This window comes from Tenrec ecaudatus, chromosome 4 (genome assembly GCF_050624435.1).
Source record: "Tenrec ecaudatus isolate mTenEca1 chromosome 4, mTenEca1.hap1, whole genome shotgun sequence".
Classification (NCBI taxonomy): domain Eukaryota; kingdom Metazoa; phylum Chordata; class Mammalia; order Afrosoricida; family Tenrecidae; genus Tenrec; species Tenrec ecaudatus.
This window is the reverse complement of record NC_134533.1, coordinates 183636771-183656601: the sequence shown is the minus strand read 5'-3', so window position 1 is coordinate 183656601 and position 19831 is coordinate 183636771. Positions and strand designations below refer to the sequence as shown.

At 43.4% G+C, this 19831-nt stretch overlaps 1 protein-coding gene across 2 annotated transcripts in view; it reads right to left on the bottom strand.

Moving 5' to 3' along the window:
* The window catches only part of NEK10 (NIMA related kinase 10), a 268659-nt gene that overhangs the window by 167421 nt on the left and 81407 nt on the right, over window positions 1-19831 (bottom strand). For both annotated transcript variants that reach the window (XM_075547136.1, XM_075547137.1), the window contains exons 13-22: window positions 19609-19748; window positions 16802-16863; window positions 15288-15365; window positions 11788-11852; window positions 10677-10779; window positions 10445-10573; window positions 9793-9930; window positions 5210-5255; window positions 3123-3244; window positions 2882-2984 (exon numbers count right to left, since the gene is read on the bottom strand). In XM_075547136.1, the coding sequence (XP_075403251.1) occupies window positions 2882-2984; window positions 3123-3244; window positions 5210-5255; window positions 9793-9930; window positions 10445-10573; window positions 10677-10779; window positions 11788-11852; window positions 15288-15365; window positions 16802-16863; window positions 19609-19748 (986 nt within the window). The remainder of the gene's footprint in view (window positions 1-2881; window positions 2985-3122; window positions 3245-5209; window positions 5256-9792; window positions 9931-10444; window positions 10574-10676; window positions 10780-11787; window positions 11853-15287; window positions 15366-16801; window positions 16864-19608; window positions 19749-19831) is intronic.

The window sequence follows — 19831 nt, the reverse complement described above, 5'->3', positions numbered from 1 at the left end:
ATTTGTTTCTCTCGTCTACCCAAACCACCACACACCCCAACCTTGTTTAGGTGATGGCCAATTTAAGAGAGCAGCATGCAGCTGTGGAATTTTGTTTCCTGCTTGCTAAAAATGCTGCAGAACCTGTCGTGATGTTGAGCACAGCTTACAAGGACAGCGCTATGGGAAAAACTCAAGTGCGCGAGAATGGTTTTCTCTTTCAAAAAAGGTGAAATATCAATTGATGGCAAACCTCATTCAGGACTTCCATCAACTTCCAGAACCAAAGAAAAAAATGTCAACTCATAGTACATTTGGAGTTCATTCCACCAGGTCAGACTGTTAATCAAGCTTTCTATTTAAAGTTTCTAAAAAGATAATGTAACAGGGCGTGACAAAAAGGCCTGGTTTGTGGCAGACCAGGGACTGGTTTTGCCACCACGACAAGGCACCTGCCATGCAGCCATCTCAGTGCACCAGCGTTTGGCAAAAACCAGCACGCCTCTCTTGCCCTGCACCCTACTCACCTGACCTCGCTCCGGGTGACTTCTTTTTGTTTCTGTGAATGCAGAGGGACATGAAAGGACAGCCATTTGATGGTGTAGAATAAGTGAAGAAAAAAACAAGGAAGGTGCTGTCAGCCATTCAAATAGATTAATTGGAAAAATGTTTCCAAAAATAGATTCACAGATTTGACAAATGTATTAAGTGTAATGAAGAGTACTTTGAAGGTGATCAGAATGTCTTTTTAAAAATTTAAATACATAGCATTGAAAAATATGCTGTTCTTTGTGGGGGGACCCCCTAGTAATTTCCAAATGTTGGATTAAAAGAGGCCTACCCCAGGCAGATGATAAAGGGAACCTTCTTTAAAATCTCCACACAGACAACTGCTCGTGTATAAAGCATTTACATCAGAAAAACAGTGGGTTTCCTAACAGCTAAGCTGGACCCTTCCAAATTTGTGTAGGATGATGACTTTCATCTGGGAGATAAAATACCCAACCAAACTAACAACCAGCGATGAAAATCCCATAAAGATATTTTGTGCCATGCAAGCATTCAAAGCATGTAATTCCCAAAGCACTATTCAAAGGAAAGTATTAGAAGTTACACTTCAGCAAAACAAAAGGAGTTTGGAGAAGAGACGAAAGAGAACAGGACATAGAGCAGGAGAGTAACCAAAAGTTCCAGGACCACAGACCGAGAGCAAACAGTTGCAAGTAGGAAGTTTCTAGGAAAAGAAAATTGGGAGTCGCTGTTACATTGGACCAGATGGGAAGAGTCTGTAATGGAATTTTATAATCCTTTTGGAAGACTTAGAAAGAAATAGCAAAAATGGGTACAACAGAAACCCAAAACAAACACACACCCCCCCAAAATGGAAATCATGAACTCCACAGAAGGGAAGGAAAACATCTGTGGATAAAGAAAAGGAGTCTATATAGAAGAATATTTACATAGTGGCAATAAGGTAAGCATGAAATATCAAGTTTACCCAAAATTATGCTACAAACTATACTGAAAGGCTAGCAGATGGAGTGGAGGCAATCCACTAGGGTGCAATAAAAATACCAAGAGCTCTATTTTGACTTTCTAATGCATCTCTTACATTTTACCACTATATGCTTTATTGTCTGGTATAAAATATTTATATAACAATATATGTATAAAATTTATACATGAGCGTACCTATATTGGCAATGTATTTGCAAAAAATAATCACTGGTAGAAAGCCAAGATCAAAATCTTTGGACATCACTAATTTAGGAGTGTATCTGCCCACTTTTAGTTGGTGAATCATTACTAGTTCATGAAAATAACAAGGTTCATGAGTGAAGGGCAGAAGATAGCTCATATATGTGCATATCTCTGCACAAGTCTGTGTGTGGGGGGGGTGTTTGTTTACAATATATGTATATATATATGCTAAGTTTTGTCTGTCTACTATGTTTTATCCTTACCACCTTTGCATGATTTTGTGTTTTAATTCTCCTGTTAGCTCTCCCAGATATGAAGCACAGGAGTGATACAAGAGGATACAAGAGGGGTGAGGGTGGATGATAGGGAGAGAGAATGGGGATTTGGGGAGTAAATAATGAAGATGGGAGGTGGGAGGGAGCACTAGAATGGTTGTGATTGCGTAACTCAACTTTTTTTCTTTTTTGTTTTTTTTTTGCATACCTCAACTTAAAGGTGATTTAATCATGGTGGGGAGTGGGGGAGAAATGCTCTAAAATTGATGTGGGGGTGATTGTACAATTCTCTTTGATATGCTGGAAGGATCAAACTATTGAATTATATGATATGTAAATTATTTGCTAATAAGACTGTTGGGAAAAATGATTTTAGCTTATAATTGGGAAGTAGACAATTGTGGAGGAAAAAAATCAACCTTTTCATTTGTCAAAATGAAACTTTGAGTAAATCTACCTGCTATAGATGAAAATATGATATTGATGTATACAAACAGCTGGGATTTTACTACCTCTAGGTATAAATATTTGTCACCCATGACATGGTAAAATATTCCCAAATAATGAGCTCATGCATTGGTGACATAGTATTAGAAACCACTGATGTGAGACTTTAAACACTTAAACATTTGAAAGAAAACCCATTCTCTCATATGGGCAAAAATATAGCAGAGTCCAAACTGGTCACATATGGATAGGTAGGCGGATGGAGGCTGAGTAGGATTTATGACCCTGACACATCCACCACCACAGCTGTACTAGCCACGTTTCAGGTGCACGACAGCTGCATGCAGCTGGTGGTTAACATGTGGGGCCGAGTGTACCAAGAGCTTTTCCAGCCGTGTATAAAGTTCCATTGGACAGCAGGGGCCTTGACTACTATTCACAACTTCTTCAGTTGAACATGCTGAGAGTGTTGTACTTACTAACGGTCACTTTGTCCTTATCCCCCAGCATGATGTTGTTGGGCGTCAGATCTCTGTGGACTATCCTCTTCTCCTTGTGCAGGTATCGAAGGGCCAAGCACAGCTGGAAACAGCAATAAAAACCATGCTTATTTTTACCCCTGCGATAGATGTAAGGCCAAGGAGGACTAACACCTGTGCCTGAGACATCGGCTCAGAACTTGCACTGTTCAATAGAAAACGATGGAAGAACAAAGAATACCTGTATGAATATTTTCCATAGCCTTTCTTCAGTAAAATGGTGTTGCTTTTCCTTCAAAGAACTGAAATGCTCCCCAAGCGGGGCCCCTTCTATAAGCTCCATGACGATATATAATCTGTCATCTATACATGCAAAAAAAGGTAAGTCGAGCAAGTTGAATTGGATGTACCAGAGACACCATGTTACTCTAGCAAACATGATCAGCTTTTGTGTAAACTAAGATGTGGAAGGGTTGGCAGGAGCAAAGGGGGATTTCCTGGAGACTGAGTACCCCTATCTTTCCTCTCATTAACCTCAATGTACCTTTCCATCAAGTCAGCAGTGGAAAATAGCGCTGCAAGCTGTATTGTTTAGGAGTTTCACACAAGGTCTTACAGAAGTGCGCACTGGAATCATGAGGTGGCCGTTCTATGACACTACCCAGCACACACACACACACACACACACACACACACACACACACGTGTTATGTCCCTAAAGAGTGGGAAAAGCTGGGGTGCAACTTTTTATCTGAGAATCTCCTAACTTGTTGAGTTCACGGTTTTGCTCTGGATGCCAGAGGACCGAAAAGTAATTTCACATCCTCTTCCAAAACTGATATGCAATTATTCACAATTGCATAGTGATACATATCCTTTATAACTTTTTTGATGTGCATGTATGTGTATTTACACAGATAATATATACACAAGACACAATTTTACTATATACTATATATTGTCTCGTACATCAGCACACAGACCTACCCCAAGCTTTCTGTTGAGTGTATAATATGGGTGTATCATAGTCGATTTACCCATTCTCCTAATGAGTGACCTCCATGTTGTTTCCAACTTTTCATAATTCCAAATATCTCTATATTATTCCCAGTCTGTCTTCAATTGCTCCCTTTAATTAAAATTCTCTAATTTATTTGATCACCTATTGAGACATCTTTAAGACACTTCAAATTATTTGGGTGAGATGTCAGGTTGTAAAGAAATTTTCTTTTCTTTTTAAATTAAAACAATTTATAACCCTACAGCATGAGGAAAACAATCTCAGGCTTTTTTTCATGGGGTGTGCATGGAATGAGAGTGATTGCTCTCATCTCAAGAACAAACGGGGTGTCTTTTGGGCCTGCTGGCAGAGCTTCCCACCAGATAAGCTGCAGTTCTTCTAGGAAGGGAGAGGGACGACATCATAACAAAGGCCAAAGGGCACGCCCATTTTCAGGGCTGATCAAGAAGGTAGTGGTGCTGTTGCTGTTAGCTCCATCCCATTGCGACTGCATGCATGAGGAAGGACGTCTTTGCTTCAGCCTTGTATTTCTTTAAACTTTCCTTCAAATGGATTTTCAGCTTGAAATTTCATGTGATACGGATCGTTAATGCTTATCAGTACATGTGCTATTGCACTTAGATATTCTATATTTGTTTAAACAAGTGACGACGTTTAGGTGTAGCTCAAGGTTTTGAGTCAATACTCCCTCACCCTGGCAGAGGCCCTCGTGTGCAGAATCGCCATGGTACCATCGCCACCTTGTGGCGCTCACCTGAATTTCATGGGAAAGCCATGTCAAGAGCCCAGTTTGTTGTAGATGGACTCCTCCCAGAGCCACCCCAATTGCATGGTGCCTCTGGGTAAATTCGAGCCACCAACCTTCCAGCTAGTCGTTGAGTGTGTAAGCTTCTGCTACTCATGGGATGGACAGTCTCAAGTATCAAAACCACTCCAGCTTATTTTGTGAAGGGAACAGATATGTTGTCTGGTGCAACAAAGTAACTTCTACCTTTTCTTTGTATTAGCTCACCAGACTTTAGCTTTCTCTCATCTTGGTCCTATCGTGTACTTCTTTTGACATCTTACAACAGCAGTAATAACTATTGTGAGATGTTTTTATGGCCTTTCTCAATGTAAGTATTTTAGGCCTATTGTTGCACCATTGACCGCATCACTGTTTCCCTGATCAAGAGGATGTACACTATCATGCAAATAGAAAATATGGGAAAACTAGTTTCTTACACTTATTTTGTGGCATTCTAATATGAAAAAACATATGTAAAACTCAGATTTATTTTCCAAAATCATAAGAAATGCCTACTTACTCTCCAGAAATGTTTTGTAATAGCGTACAATATTTGGATGATAAAGCTGTAAGGAAAAGAAATGACAGGTATTATTCTTCTTCAGAACAGTAATCATTTTTCCACAGGCTCTTTAATTTGAAAGCAAAAAGAAATATTATTCCCAGAATTAAACATTTCAATATATCATCTGATTGAGATTTTTCAGGATTATTTTTGTTATGCACAAAACTTATCTGTAAAAGGCAACCTCCTAAATTGAACTAATATTATAGCTAGCTAATATCTGATCAAATAGAACTAAAACATAGGAGGGGCCTTGGAATTGTAATAGGATTCCCCTCTGGCCGGGGCCCAGGGATGCACATCTCCTTGCTATCGGGCAGAGTGCATTGCAGATGCAGTTGGGTGAAAATTTAACATCTGTCATTTGCACTCCCTTTGAGTCCATTTTAAATCCGTTCTAACTTTGGTTATTTTATGCTTTCTTTTCCAATTAAGTTTTCCTCTGTTTAATTTATTATTGTGGTGTGGGTCTGTTGTTGCTGTTATCGTTTGGGTTTTTCTATGTTTTTTATAGAAATAGAAACTGGATTGATAGTTTCTTAGGGTTACAGCAGGGGGAGTTAGGGGGAAGTAGGGAGCTAATAAGAAGAAGTACAAGAATAAAGAAAATGTTCTAAAATTGATTGTAACTCTTTTCAGTATGTTTAAACCAGTGGATGGTATGATATGGGAATTAGATGCCAACAGAACTTAAATTTCTTTTTACAAAATGGGTTTTTTCCACCAAACTTTTGAAGCCTTTTCATATTGTGCTTTATCTCCTACAAGAGAAATTCAGAATTGGAGAATCAGCAGGAACCTTAGAATTCACTTAGTACTCCCGGCCCCAACACCATACACAGAATGCATGGAGAGAAGACAATAATAATTTATGTAGAATACACACACGCACACATTCATTGGTATTTACCTCTAATTACTTCTCTTTACTTAAATATCTACAGACATCACTTGGTGTCTTTGTACCCAAATGTCCTAGGCTCTCCAAAATTATTTTTATAAAATAGAAATCCTTTAAGAAGTGGTAGAGTTTAAATCAAAATTCATTTCAGGATGTGGCATGGAATGGTCTTTTGAAAACAAAGCAAGATATTTTCTATAGGAATATTGAATATTTACAATTTGAGCTTCTAGGCAAATTGAAATGTGTTTGATCTCAGAGGACTTGTCCTGAACATCTGTCAGTGGCTTGCATCTCATTTGTAGCCTTCTTGCCCCGTTTCTGCAAAGCTGCCTTCGAGCTGTGCACCAGAAACCGCTCTCCCACTCGGCGTGGTTGTAACAGAGCTGCTCCTGGACAAGCTTCCCCAGCAGGCTTGCAGCACGAGGCCTTTCTCCCAATTCTACTGACTGACTGTGAGTGGACACCACAGGTCTCAGGTGTCTGAGCCTCACGCACCAGGTGGGACCTTCCCATTTCCTTGTCCCACCTTCCACATGGAGGCGCAAAGAACACGATACATGAGATCCATTCGTTTGGGGGCATTTACATGGGGAGAGAAAACAAAGGAACAAACCAAGCTTCGATGTTCCTTAAATACCATATATATTATAAGACTTCTTTTTAAGTTATTGTATTTCGAGTCGGCAGTGACTCAATGGCAGTCCGTTTGCTTTTTTGGTTTCCATTATTGAAGTACCTGGTGGCACAGTGGTTAGATGTTGGGCCGCTAACTGCAAGGTCAGCAGTTAGAAACTACCAGACGTTCGTACCTTGGGAGGAAAATGAGGCTTTACACTCCCGTAAACAGTTACAATCTCGGAAACCCGCCGGGGCAGTTCTACTCTGCCCAACAGGGCTGCTCTGAGTCAGACTGTGCTCGATGGCAGTGACATTGTTACCGCAAAGGCACCCCGGTGGTGCTATTGGGTAAGCGTTGGGCTGTTAACCCCAAGGTTGGCAGTTCAAACACACCAGCCTTCGGGGGAAGAGTGATGACGTTGGCTGTCTCTAAAGATTTGTGGTCTCGGAAACCCTCTATAGGTTGCTATGAGTAGTGGGTCAGGGTTGGGGGTTTTGTCAGAGCAGGGCAAGTCCTGAGGGCACAATGGGCAAAGCCTGTGGCTGCTGACTGAAAGGCCAGTGGCTCAAACTGACTAGCTCTCAGGAGAAGAAGGCCGAGACAATCTGACCCTGTAAAGACTTGGGGTCTCAAAAATCCTGGGGAGCAGTTGTCCTCTGACCTATAGGGTCACTGTGAGTCAAAATCAATTCCACAGCGAAGGGGCTCCGTTTGGGTTTTACTGCAACTGTATAGTCTTCACTTTAATGAATGGGTTCTCTGGTTTTAGTGATTAAGTCCCATTTCTGGCGCCTCTTTCTGCCATTGCCCCAATTAGGACACCCAAAGGGAGCCCTTGCAGTGCAATAGGTTAAGTGTTGAGCTACCAACTGAAAGATCAGGGATTCAAACCCACCAGCCATCCCAGGAGAGGAAGATGAGGCAGACTGTTTCTGTAAACCATCTCAGTAACTCTATGGAAGACTGGCGGTATAATAATTACACAATCCACAAGGTCAGCAGTTCAAAACCACCAGCCGATCCATGGGGCATGTGGGCATCAACTCAGCAGAGTTGCTGAACACTATGGAGCAGTTCTATTCTGTCCTATAGAATCTGCTTGATCGCTGTGGGTTTAGTCTTTCATTTTTTCTTTCTTTCTTTCTTCGGCCCAAGGTGACCATCATCACCATTGGCTCCATCCTCAGCCGAGAGAGCAGGTATAGACTATCAGAAACCTCAAAGGCAAAGCAGTTGACTCCTCTCTACCCCACCTTGACACTCTCTTTTCTCGGGCAATGTGCTAAAAGGCAGAGGTTTCCTCATCAACTAGCAAATGGCCAGGGGATTACAACAAACACTAAAATCAGGTAAGCCACCAGAACTACATTCTGGACCTCACTCACTAGGACCAGAACCAGATGGGATTCCAAATGAAGACAGTACATCAGCTTGACTCAAAAGCCTTGCTCTAATCTGTGCCAAAGGGAAACAGCACACTGCGGAAGGCCAGGTTATCCTCACCATGAGCGCATGCTAATGCGTTCCTTTTAATCTCATCTGTTAGCGTATGAAAGGCAAACATAAAACAAGCAATGAATGTTGCTATTTGCTACAATTTATAAATTGGAGAGGCACTGGTGATTTTGATGACAAAAGATGGTATTTACACTCTGCTCTGCATGCCAGCCCAGAAGCAAGGCAAATCTGACTGATGGAGGACAAAGAGGCGTGTAACTGTTGGCTCTCCACGGGAGTTATAAATGAACGGGATCCAAAAGAGACACACAGACAAGGAAAGCTGGAAAAGAAAGCAATGTGCTCATGGATCACAAAAAATGAATCCCGATTCTCTTCTGATGTGTTTATGCTTTTTTTAAAAAATCATTTTGTTGGGGGCTCATATAACTCTTATCATAATACAACCATGCATCCATGTGTCAAGCACATTTGTACATTTGTTGTCATCATCATTCTCAAAACATTTTCTTTCTACTTTAGCCCTTGGTATCAGCTAATTTTTTTCTCCTCCCTTCCCCACCCTCCCCCCTTCACGAACCCTTGATAATTTATAAATCATTATTATTTGGTCAGGTCTTACACTGTCTGATCTCTCCCTTCACCCACTTTTCTGTTGTCCGTCTCCCTGGGAGGAGTTATATGTAGATCATTGTGACCAGTTCCCCCTTTCTCCGCCACCTTCCCTCCACCCTCCTCGTATCTCTATTCTCATTATTGGTCAGATTTGTTTATTCTTTCTCCCCAAACAAACCTTCATGAGACAGTTCATTTGAGCCATATCATTAAGTCAGAATATTCGGCTCACCCAAGCAATAAGAAGTTTTAATATTTTCAGTTTTCTTTTCAATAGAGGTTTTATTCTGTCCTGATTGTTGTTGCTGCTGTTTAATGTTCGTCTGTATATGCAATCCAGGACAACTATACGGACAGAGAGGGTAGTTGATGAATGTTGCTTGGCAGGCAGGTTGGAGGCAAAGGGAGCTAATAAAAATGAGTACAGAAATGAAGAAAATGTCCTAAAACTGATTGTGGTGGGGACTCTATGACTCTTCCTGATGAAGCAGGACTATTGAATGGTATCGTATGTGAATTGCATGCCAATAAAACCGCTAAAAGAATAAGCCGCCTTCAAAAATCCGCATTTTAGATTCAATCAGCCATATTTGAGGAACGCTAACAGCTTGGTTCCACTCCACATAAATCATATTTTTATGCACAAAGCTAAATACGATACAACCAGAAGGGAATAGCGTGCTTACGGTGAAGAAAGAGAAGCTTCTCTCTCTATGTGGGCTGTAACACTCACTCTCTTTGCTCCCAGCCCTGAATCACACTCCAGAGGGCATTTCTATAGTCCAATGTCAAGCCTTAGGAGGAAAGCTGGTTAAACACAAATCACGCCTCCAAGCCAATTGTCTTAACAGGAACCTGTAATCCTAGGCACCTGGGGCAACAATTACACCCAAACTCCACGTTTGGGCGGCAAACACCCTCAGAAACAAGGAAAAGATTTACCTGCTCTTTAATTATCGTTAATTCAGAAACAATGTTCTTTACACTGCTGTCTCGGTCTTTTTTATCCTTTCCAAATGCTGGGTTGTGTAGGTTGACTTCTTTCATGGCTAAAAGGTTTTGGCCACTACGCTTTCTAACCTAGGGTAAGCAAGGAACAAAAAAGGAAAGAGGAAATTTTTTTTAAAGAATGAGGAAATGATTGAAAGGGATGGTGAAAGAGATGAATTATAAAGGTCACACAGTTAATTAAGCTACGTTTTTTTAAAAAATATCACAGAACTTTCAAAATTCTAACTCTGTTTACATGAAGCCCAGCATAAAATTCACTGGTGCCCCCGGCCGGTGTGCAGTGGTCTGCGGGATTTTCCTGGATGACTGAAAGCCAGGGTGTGAGTGGGGCGATCTGGCACAGGGTGACAAGGCCACTCTGGCCATCTTTTGTGCAAGGACTTTGTCTCCAAAAAGGAAGTCTTTTGTGTCCACCAGGTCAACGTCAAGTTCCTACCGGTAAGACCTATGGCTACACCAGTAGAACTCTGTGGCACCCAGAGAAGTATCATCTCATTTCCGCATCTATTTGTTTACTATTTTTGTGACTCCGTTAGTGTGTAAGTGAACACAAAAGTCTCATTCAAAGGACACCGTCAGTCACCTTGTAAACGCAGCCAAATGCTCCACTTCCGAGATGATCCAGAATCGCATAGTTGCCTATATACTTTGAGGGAGCTTTATTCTGATTAATGCTTTCAATATTTTCAGCAATTTGCTTCAGTTCTTCCTCCTAAATAAAAAACAAGCACAAACAGAAGGGATGTGGATTGCTCCCAAAAAAGTCGCTCCTGACAAGGGAACCCATGAGAAAATGCTTCAAACTGCCAACGTACCGCTAATGAGTTCAGCTTGGCCACCAGCTCTTCATACGCACTGATGTCGCGAACATAATGTCCTATGTCAATGAAGATCTCAAACAAGTCCGTAGGGAAGAGTCTGCAGGAAACACACACACACCCTTAATGTAGGAATTGGAAAGTGTTGGACATAACTCACCTTCTGGCTCAGAATCGCGCTCACTAACAGGTGCTTTACACGAAACACATGTCATTTCCGCGGGTCATCAATGAAGTGGGGAAAGGAACTCATCTATCAAACGTACACGCTGTGACCATTTTTTCCCCACTGTGACCATCCTTGAGAGGTCAGAAGAAACTAAAGGAAAGGCTTGTTCATCCCTCCCAAGGCACGGGGACCAAGAGCTTCTTTAGCTATTGAACTCCACTAAAACGGCATAAAATAAAATAGCTGCGGGCCTTGAGATGGCAGGTTGTAATGAGCAGCTAACATGCTCTCGCTCCCTCACGCTTAATTCAAGTAGAAAGCCCAACATGTGTTCTGAACAAAAGGTGCTATAATAACGTCAGGCTTCTGTTCTGCTTTGACAGTAAAATGCTAGCAAGAACTTGGGTCTGTGGTCTCGGAGCACCCATCCCATTAAATGGGGTGAAGACAACACACATGGTTACTGGCGTCGGCGCATTCTCCATCATATTCACCAGCACAGCTTCGCACCTCCTTCCCATCCCCCACCGCTATGCCCCGACCCCCACCTCCCAAGAACATCCAAGACCAGCATCTGGGTTTTCCCCTGGTGAAGGGGAATGATGAGATCAACACTCGGGCACATCTGAAACAAATATGAATTTAGAGGCCATCGTTTCAAACGTTGATTTTTGAAGAGCAAACACTGACATTTGTAGCCGGCACATCACCATCCAGAGAGGTGGTATTGGCACAGCCACTCGTGTGCTTCCACCCTCATCTCATGGTTACTTATCTCCAGCTCAGCCCGGGACCATGTGTGGACGTGGGCAAGCCTGAAGGCACATGGACTGCAGCCTGATCCCCCTCCTTTGCTGTTTGCGTCTACATCAGGCAAGTGGACGCAGCGGAGCCTAATGGTCTCGGGCGCTTAACATTCCTCCAAATCAGCCCAAGTACCTTTTAAAGAGTGGTCTGTTTCTTTCCATACTGAAGAGAAACCTCAAGGCCCGGAAAGCGTAACACTGGAAAATACAAGGAGACACGATTCTCAAACAGCAGTTCCACCAAGTCAAGCATTTTCAAGATCGAATGACCTTTGAAGCAAGCATTGAGCAGCCCTACCGTGAGTGCCCGGCCTCTGCTAGTTCAAATGCTTATAGCAGAAGGAAATCTCTCTCTCTCTCTCTCTCTCTCTCTCTCTCTCTCTCTCTCTCTCTCTCTCTCTCTCTCTCTCTCTCTCTCTCTCACACACACACACACACACACACACACACACACACACATACCAGTTCTAATGCTTGTAGCAGAAGGAAATCTCTCTCACACACACACACACAAACCACATACACACACACAAACCACATACATACATACACAGCCTCTGCTAGTTCTAATGCTTATAGCAGAATGAAATCTCTCTCTCTCTCTCACACACACACACCCCCTATGCTAGTTCTAATGCCTATAGCAGAAGGAAATTCTCTCTCTCTCTCTCTCTCTCTCTCTCTCTCACACACACACACACACACACACACACACACCAGTTCTAATGTTTATAGCAGAAGGAAATCACAGACACACACAAACCACACACACACACACACACAGCCTATGCTAGTTCTAATGCTTCTAGCAGACACACACACACTCGTTCTAATGCTTATAGCAGAAGGAAATCACACACACACACACACACACACACACACACACACACACACACCACACCACCCCCAGGATCGTTCTTGATGTGAAAAAGTGTTTGCATTGTAGAACGTTAGGGATTTGGGTCTTGCATTACTCACTACTTGTCATTCATTCCTTTCTAGAGAGTACAAAATGAACAAAGAGATAAGAAATTATGATTCCTAAATGGAGGAAAAAACAAACAAACATCCCAAGATCTTGGGAGCTCACGGCTTATTTTGTCTCCGGCCTGCTGTGTGTGCCTCAACATTGATAAGGCTTTTCTGTGAGAAAATAAACAGAGCAAATGATGACATGTAAAAATAGTCGCAGGCACACTGGATGGAACCATGACAAACTGGTCTCTTGAGGAAAGAGTCTTAGGCACTCCCCAAATAGAACCGTCTGCAGCAACTCCCCAGAACACCCAGAAAGAGGCCTGGGAGACTTTAAGAAAAATAAACATCTGACATGTTGCAATGCCAAGAACAGAAAAGGAGAGCCTGCAGCTGTACGTGAGCTAGAGCTCACCGCAGGGCGAACAAAGCCTGCTGCAAGCGAATCTGAAACCACCTCATAAGTTTAGTGGTCAGAATGCAACAAACCCCAGCATACACTGCCATCAAGTTGATTCCTACGCCTAAGACCCTGTAGGGCAGGGAGGAACAGCCACTGCGGGTTTCCAAGGCTGTAACTCGCCACAGAAGTAGACAGCTGCCTTTCTCCCATGGAGCAGATGGTGGTTTCGACCAATGTGTAACCACTATGCCACGAGATCAGACTTTACAAGGTTGATTAACAAAATTGCCCAGTCTGGCCAAGCAGGTAACAAAATCATGGTGAGACTATGAGAAAGTAAAAAGCACATATTCACCTTGAAAGCCATTCCAATTTGAATGTTTTATAAAACACATTGCTGGCCTATAGAAAATTTCTCATCAAAAAGGGGTAAATGCAGAAACACTGTCAAACCCTTCTGGACTCCAGACTTCTGGAAGCCGCAAGGTTGGATGAACCCTTTAAAATTGCTTTCCTGAGACAACCTTTAAATCTTATACCATAAAATCCCCTCAAGTCTTCTTAAAGCCAAACAACAAACTAAGTCGACTGTCATCATGTTGATTCTGAGTCTGCAAACCACAGAGTGAGCCAGTGGTTCAAACCCACCAGTCACTCCATGAGAGAAAGATGAGGCTCTAAAGATTCACAGTCTTGGAAACCCAGGGAGCCGGTCTGCTCTGTGCTGTAAAACCACCGTGGTGAAATCAAGCCATTAGCAGCCTCTCTGATAAAGAATGTCTGCCTTGAGCTCTCTGCTCTTTGAAGAGCTAGATGCATGGGATCAAACTGACAGCAGCTACTTGAAAGGGTCGGTAGGAACTTCATGGGTCTGTGGGTTTATGTTAACGAGGGCAGAACAACGCAGAGAAGGAGAATTCAAAGAATGCAATCAATGTCACTGGATTGCAGTTGTAGGAATTGTGGGATTAATACACGTTTTGCTATGTAAACTCCCAACAGCAGGAAAATAATTTTTTAATTAAAAACCACTCCATAAGCTTAATGAAAAGCATCTGAAGGCTGGATTTGACTTTATCCATTCCAGCCCAGGGTCGGGTGTCTGGGACACGCCAAAGAAAGCAAGGACCGCCACGGCACACCCTCACTAGTAAGCTCCCCGAATCCGCTGCCTGCCAGCACAGAGAAACTGCCCCCCACCCCCGCAAACATTTCTGCTATGTTTGACCCTCGATCGAGATGATAGCTCTAAAGTCATCTTAGAGGCAAATGTGGTCCGCTGTTCTCTGTTCTGATGGGCCCAAAGACAGATGAGCTGAACCTGCTGCAGAGACTGCATCTGAATCGGTGTTTGCCACCCCAGTGCCCTTGGAGGTCCTGATTCCCCAATACCCTACAACTGATTTCCTGTCCCCGACACAGGGCCCTCAATGCCAGGCTGCTTCTTACCCTGGACCCCACATCTCCTCAGACTCTCTCTCTTTTGCCAACCCCTCTGAGCAGCCCACACGTCCCTAAACACACGCTAAGCTCTCCAGGGGCCTCCACCCTTTGCAGAGGCGGCTCTGTCCTCAGGGAAAGCCCCTCTGTGCTGCTGGGGCAGCTACCAGCTGCGTATCCTCCAGGCCCGCTTCCACGCGGCAAGTCCCAAGCCCCAACTCGTCCACCTGACAGGCTTTGCTTGCTAAGTGTGCTGGGGGCATATGCACGGAGAGGGCACAAGAGTTTCCTTGTCTGTTATTTTCTGACACTAAAGTGGCACAAGTAAGAGGAGGGGACTTCCAAAAGGTCATAGGAAGGCTGCATTCACAGATGAAGACATTTTTCCATGAGTGTTTTAAAGCCTCCCCACAACCCCCCCTCCACTAACCTACTGATAAGCAAAGAAATATCCATAAAACCACTTCATTCTTTCATACTGAGATAACATTGCTAAATCTTTTACATTCTTTTAATAAGTGTTAGGCTGCTAACTGCAAAGTCCCCGGTACAAAGCCACCAGTCACTCAGAAAGGAGAAATATGAGGCTATCGGGTCCCATAAAGATTTCCAACTCGGAAGCCCCAAGTACCGTAGTTATGAGTGGCAGTGGAGTTGGAATTTTTGCTTCTTTGTTTCTAGCTCAGCCTCTACAGGAGGTATTTTTCCTCCCACTCAGCATGGGCCAACTGAAATTCAAAATATCATAGATACCTTATCAAAGTTCCCCCAGATTTCAGCAACTTGAATTGAAGAAGAGAAAACCTATTTGTTACCTGTAATAGATTTGTTTTTGCTGCATTCTTTTGTTTGTTGGGTAAAATCAATTTTGCTATTGTATAGACACCATTTTCCTGGAAGAAAAAAAGGGGAGGATCTTATCAGTGAGCAGTGATAACAGAAACATGAAGAAAGAACCAAACAATCGCACAAATTAATATTAAGCAAGCACTGTTAGTATGGCTTTAGAAACTAAAGCAAACACCGCAGAGAAATAATAAAACAGCCATGTAATACTCTTAAGCAGCTACGGCCATAACCACAAACTTAACATTTTGATTTCCTTAAAAAAAATCATGATTATAAATAATAAAAATTTTAAATGGCTTAAGTATTTTAAAAGAATGGAATATAAAAAGGTACAGAATGAAGAGATGTGAATAGTTTAAAACTTTACATTGTAACTATAGGATATCATTTCTCCATGTATAGTTTCTGTAATTAAAGAAAAATTTGTAAGTCATTCATTGTTTAAAAGAAGAAAAATTGGAAACCCGCAAATATGTAGGGGGGAAAGAAAATCAACAAGTTATTAGGGAAAACACATTAGGGAAAGTTAACATCTTTCTAGAGCAGACCACTCTTTCCCAGCGTGGGTGATACTGCACCCTAGGGGTTACTGGGAGAAATGCAGGGGCTGCAAAAGCAGCAACACTTTCTTCTGGATCATGGGCTATATATAGTAATTGCCAGGAGGCCACTGAGTTTGTTTTTTTTTTCCTGAAAAGGAGGCAGTGGGCCACATAAGTCTGGGATCCTATGTTCTAGATACAGATATAGATAAATAAATATAATATCAACTTATTGCTACTTTTCCATTATTAAGTAAGTAATTTGCTGTGGGCTGCTAATCACAAGGTCAGCAGTTCAAAACCACCAGCTGAGGAGAAAGCTGAGGCTCTCCACCCCTACAAAGACTTACAGTCTTGGAAACCCACAGGGGCAGTTCTGACCTGTCCTACAGAATTACTACAAGTGGGAATCAACTCCATGACAGTGAGTTTGATTTGGGGGTTTTTGAAATAATTTGCTGCTCTCGATTAAAATGGTCATATATAACTATGAAGAGGTGTAAGTAAAGAGACAATATCATTATCAATTAACTACATGTTGATGCTTTTAAGCCAAGTGAATTAAAGACAGAGAAGAACAGAAAACAGAACTCTACAAAATTAAATCAGACAAAACATAAAAACCATGTGACGTGATCCCAAAACACATGGTCAGACTACATAGAACCAAGAAACCAAACTCACTGCCATCAAATCTATGCCAACTCTTAGACACCCTATACGACAGGGTTGAACTGCCCCTGTGGGTTTCCAAGACTACAACTCTGTACGAGAGTAGAAATCCCTGCCTTTCACCCACAGAGCAGCTGGTGGCTTTGAACTGTTGACTTTGCTGCTAGCAGACCATCTCATAACCACTATGCCACCAGGACTACACACTAGAGCCTACACAAAAGGTGAGGTGCATGGTGCCCATGGTTCCAGAGGCGCATGCTCACCTGAACCACCTGGTGGGCGTTGGTGTCGTTGAGCACCAGTTCCGTGAGGGCAGCACAGCAGGCTGGAATGACAAAGAGCAGGTGTACAGGGAGGGTCTTCACTGCAAGCACGCTTTTACCTATTCAGGCCGATACACCAATTCCCGCAGGATTTGGTCGAAGCCACTGATCAGAGACCAGTTTTCTTTCTGGCACAGCTCTGGAAAAAGAGAAGCTTCACCTTGCTTGACTTAACTTCACCCTTCATGACATGCACGCAGGTACAACGCAGTCGCCTCTTTCCGAGCTTCCGCTAGGGGCTGGGATGCGGAAACTGCCTTTGTCTGGTCCCCTGTAATCCCCAGTGCCTGCTAAGGCACTTCACACAAAGTAGGTGCTCAATTAGCAAACCCTGCAAAAGTCCTAACCTGTGTAAGGAGGAAACTCTCAGAGAAGGAAAACTCAGTGGGGGGTTACCAGGTAAGATTCTTAATAAAATATCAATGGGCAAGGGCTAAGGTGGCACCCTATCAAAGGTTAAAAAAGAAAGAAAGAAAAATGAAAAGAAAAAAGAAACTTGCACAATCCAGATAAACCGGACAGCCCCATCGAGTTCTGACTCTCAGAACTGACTCTCAGGTTTTACTGTATTTACTCATGAATCTGGTATAATAAATAAATGAATATTGTAAATACATTATCCAAATTAGTCTTGAGCATCATAATGCACCCTATGATGATTAATTTTAGAGATAAGAAAGCTGAGGTGCAGAGAGTTTACTAGACTGGGTCACATAGCCTGTAAGCCAGCGGTTCTCAACCTGTGGGTCGCAACCCCTTTGGGGTCACCAGATTCATGACACAGCAATGAAAATAATTTTAAGGTCACAGCATTAGGAAGGTTGAGAACCACTGCTGCAAGTGGATAGGGCCAGGAATCTCACGCCAACTCAACAGACATGCCATCCCTTGCCCTCAACACCACCCACACCTACCTCCCAGTGGCCGCAGGGCAGCCTCTGCTGACTTCTACTCTGAGAGGCGTCTGGTCCTCCCAGATGTAGCAGGTGTCTGTGAAGAACAATTCCTTACCCTGGGTCAGACACTGTGCCACAGACTTGACTCAATCCATCCTCCCAGTAACCTTCCAGTACTAACAGCACCATGACCATCACCATTGCCTAAAGGAGCAAAATTTAGGCTCAAGGAGGTTATGGAACTTGCCCAAGGTCACACGTCCATTACAGTGAGTGGAGCCAAAACTCAAGCCTTAACCTTATTTCATTTTCATTTCCTTCCTTGTTTTCCCATTTTTTTATTGAAGCATGAAATATCCCGAGAAAACTGCCTAAAGAGAATGTATCTTAAGTGTCCAGTTGGGCGAATGTTCTCTAATCTGCATACCCAGTTACCACCACGCAGTTCAAGATGAAGGACATTTCCAGACTGCGGAGTGCCCTGGTGCTCCCGCCCAGGCAGGAACCACTCCAGCATGGTGCACCTCCATACTCACTCTTCTGACTTCTCTCACCAGCCGTCTATCCCACTCTCTGAGCGTGACCTAGAAACACTTGCGCACCGCGATTCAGCCCATACTAGAGTGCCTTCAGACCAGAAACACCCCGCGCGGGCCACTGTCCTGAGACGGAGCCCTTTCAGAGTAAGCTGAGCAGCTGTTACAGGGACTTTCTTCCCCCTTCCTCCAACTCCCAGTAGGACATGACTTCTTCAGGCTCCAGGACGAAAGAAAAGGGCAAAGTCAGTCAGTCCTACTCCTATTCTCTCATTCCCACTCCGCAGACCCCACCTTGGCTCTTTCCAGCTTAGTCTGTGCACCAGCCTGTTGGCCCGGACGGTGCCTTTCCGCACCCAGCATGGGGAGCAATGCTGGGGCCTCACAGCGTCCCAAAGGCCAGGTGCTCCAGAGCAGGGCACACACTGCACAACTGCTCAAAAGGGCCCTGCTTAAAAAAAAAAGGGTTGAGGCTGTTTCGCTTCTGCTTGCATGTGGAAACTCAGGGCAGCCTCTGTCTCTGCCAGGAACACCCAGCCTGACCCAGGCGGGAAGGGTTTGCCCACAGGAGTTTATCCCTTCAGGAAGGTGCCCCACGATCCAGAAAACAATCCCAAGCCCGATTCCGGCCACAGACAAACCGCATGTCTGCTTCTCAGTGCAGATCTGGGTGGAGGCAGAGGAATGTTCGCTGTGCCATTCCCTGGCATTTTCTCTGCACATTGTTGCAGAGAAAAATGACAAAGGAATGAGATCCATTGGAATTTTGGTTTTTGTTCACACTGGGGTTTATCTCAGATGTGTTATGTCATTGGGGTGTCATCCTCTTAAATTTTTGTTCTGTTTTTTTCCGTGTTTCAGTATATGAAACCTAGAATTGAAAAACCTATGGGGACAGCAAGTAGAATAAGGGCTTCTGGCGGGGATGGGTGGGGGGGGGGAATGTGGTGAGAGGTGGAGTTAAGGGAACTGATGTCAAGGAGTTCAAGAAGGAAATGAATGTTGTGAAACTGATTGCGGCCGTAGCGATTGCACAATACCGCTTGATGTGATTGAACTATGGAATGATAACAGTGTTGACTCCCAATAAAATGGTTCTGAAAGGCAGCAATAAATAAAAAATGAAAAGAAAGAAAGAAAGCGAGAGATGTGGCCAGCAGAAGACTCTAGACTAGAGGAAGCTTCTAGTGTCCGCTCGGATTTACCTCGCCATCTTTTAAGCTGACAAACGTGTGCAGGCAACGTGCCCACACTACGTTCCTGACAGCGAAGCACGACACCACAGAAACAAAATGCGGCGGTGGAACAGAAATACCTGCTTGCAGAGAGAAGGTGTTTTCCTGGATTTCCCGGGGGCTTAGATCCTCGGACAAATGAAGCTGCTGGATGCGCCCCGCTGCGTTTGCGCTGGACAGGCTGCCGATGGAGGAACGATCAGAGACGAAATTTCTATCTCTGAAAAAGAAAAGTTGATGTGCACAGCAAGTGATCGGTTTTCCTTTATGGGTGTGTGTGTCTGTGTGTGTGTGTATGTGTGT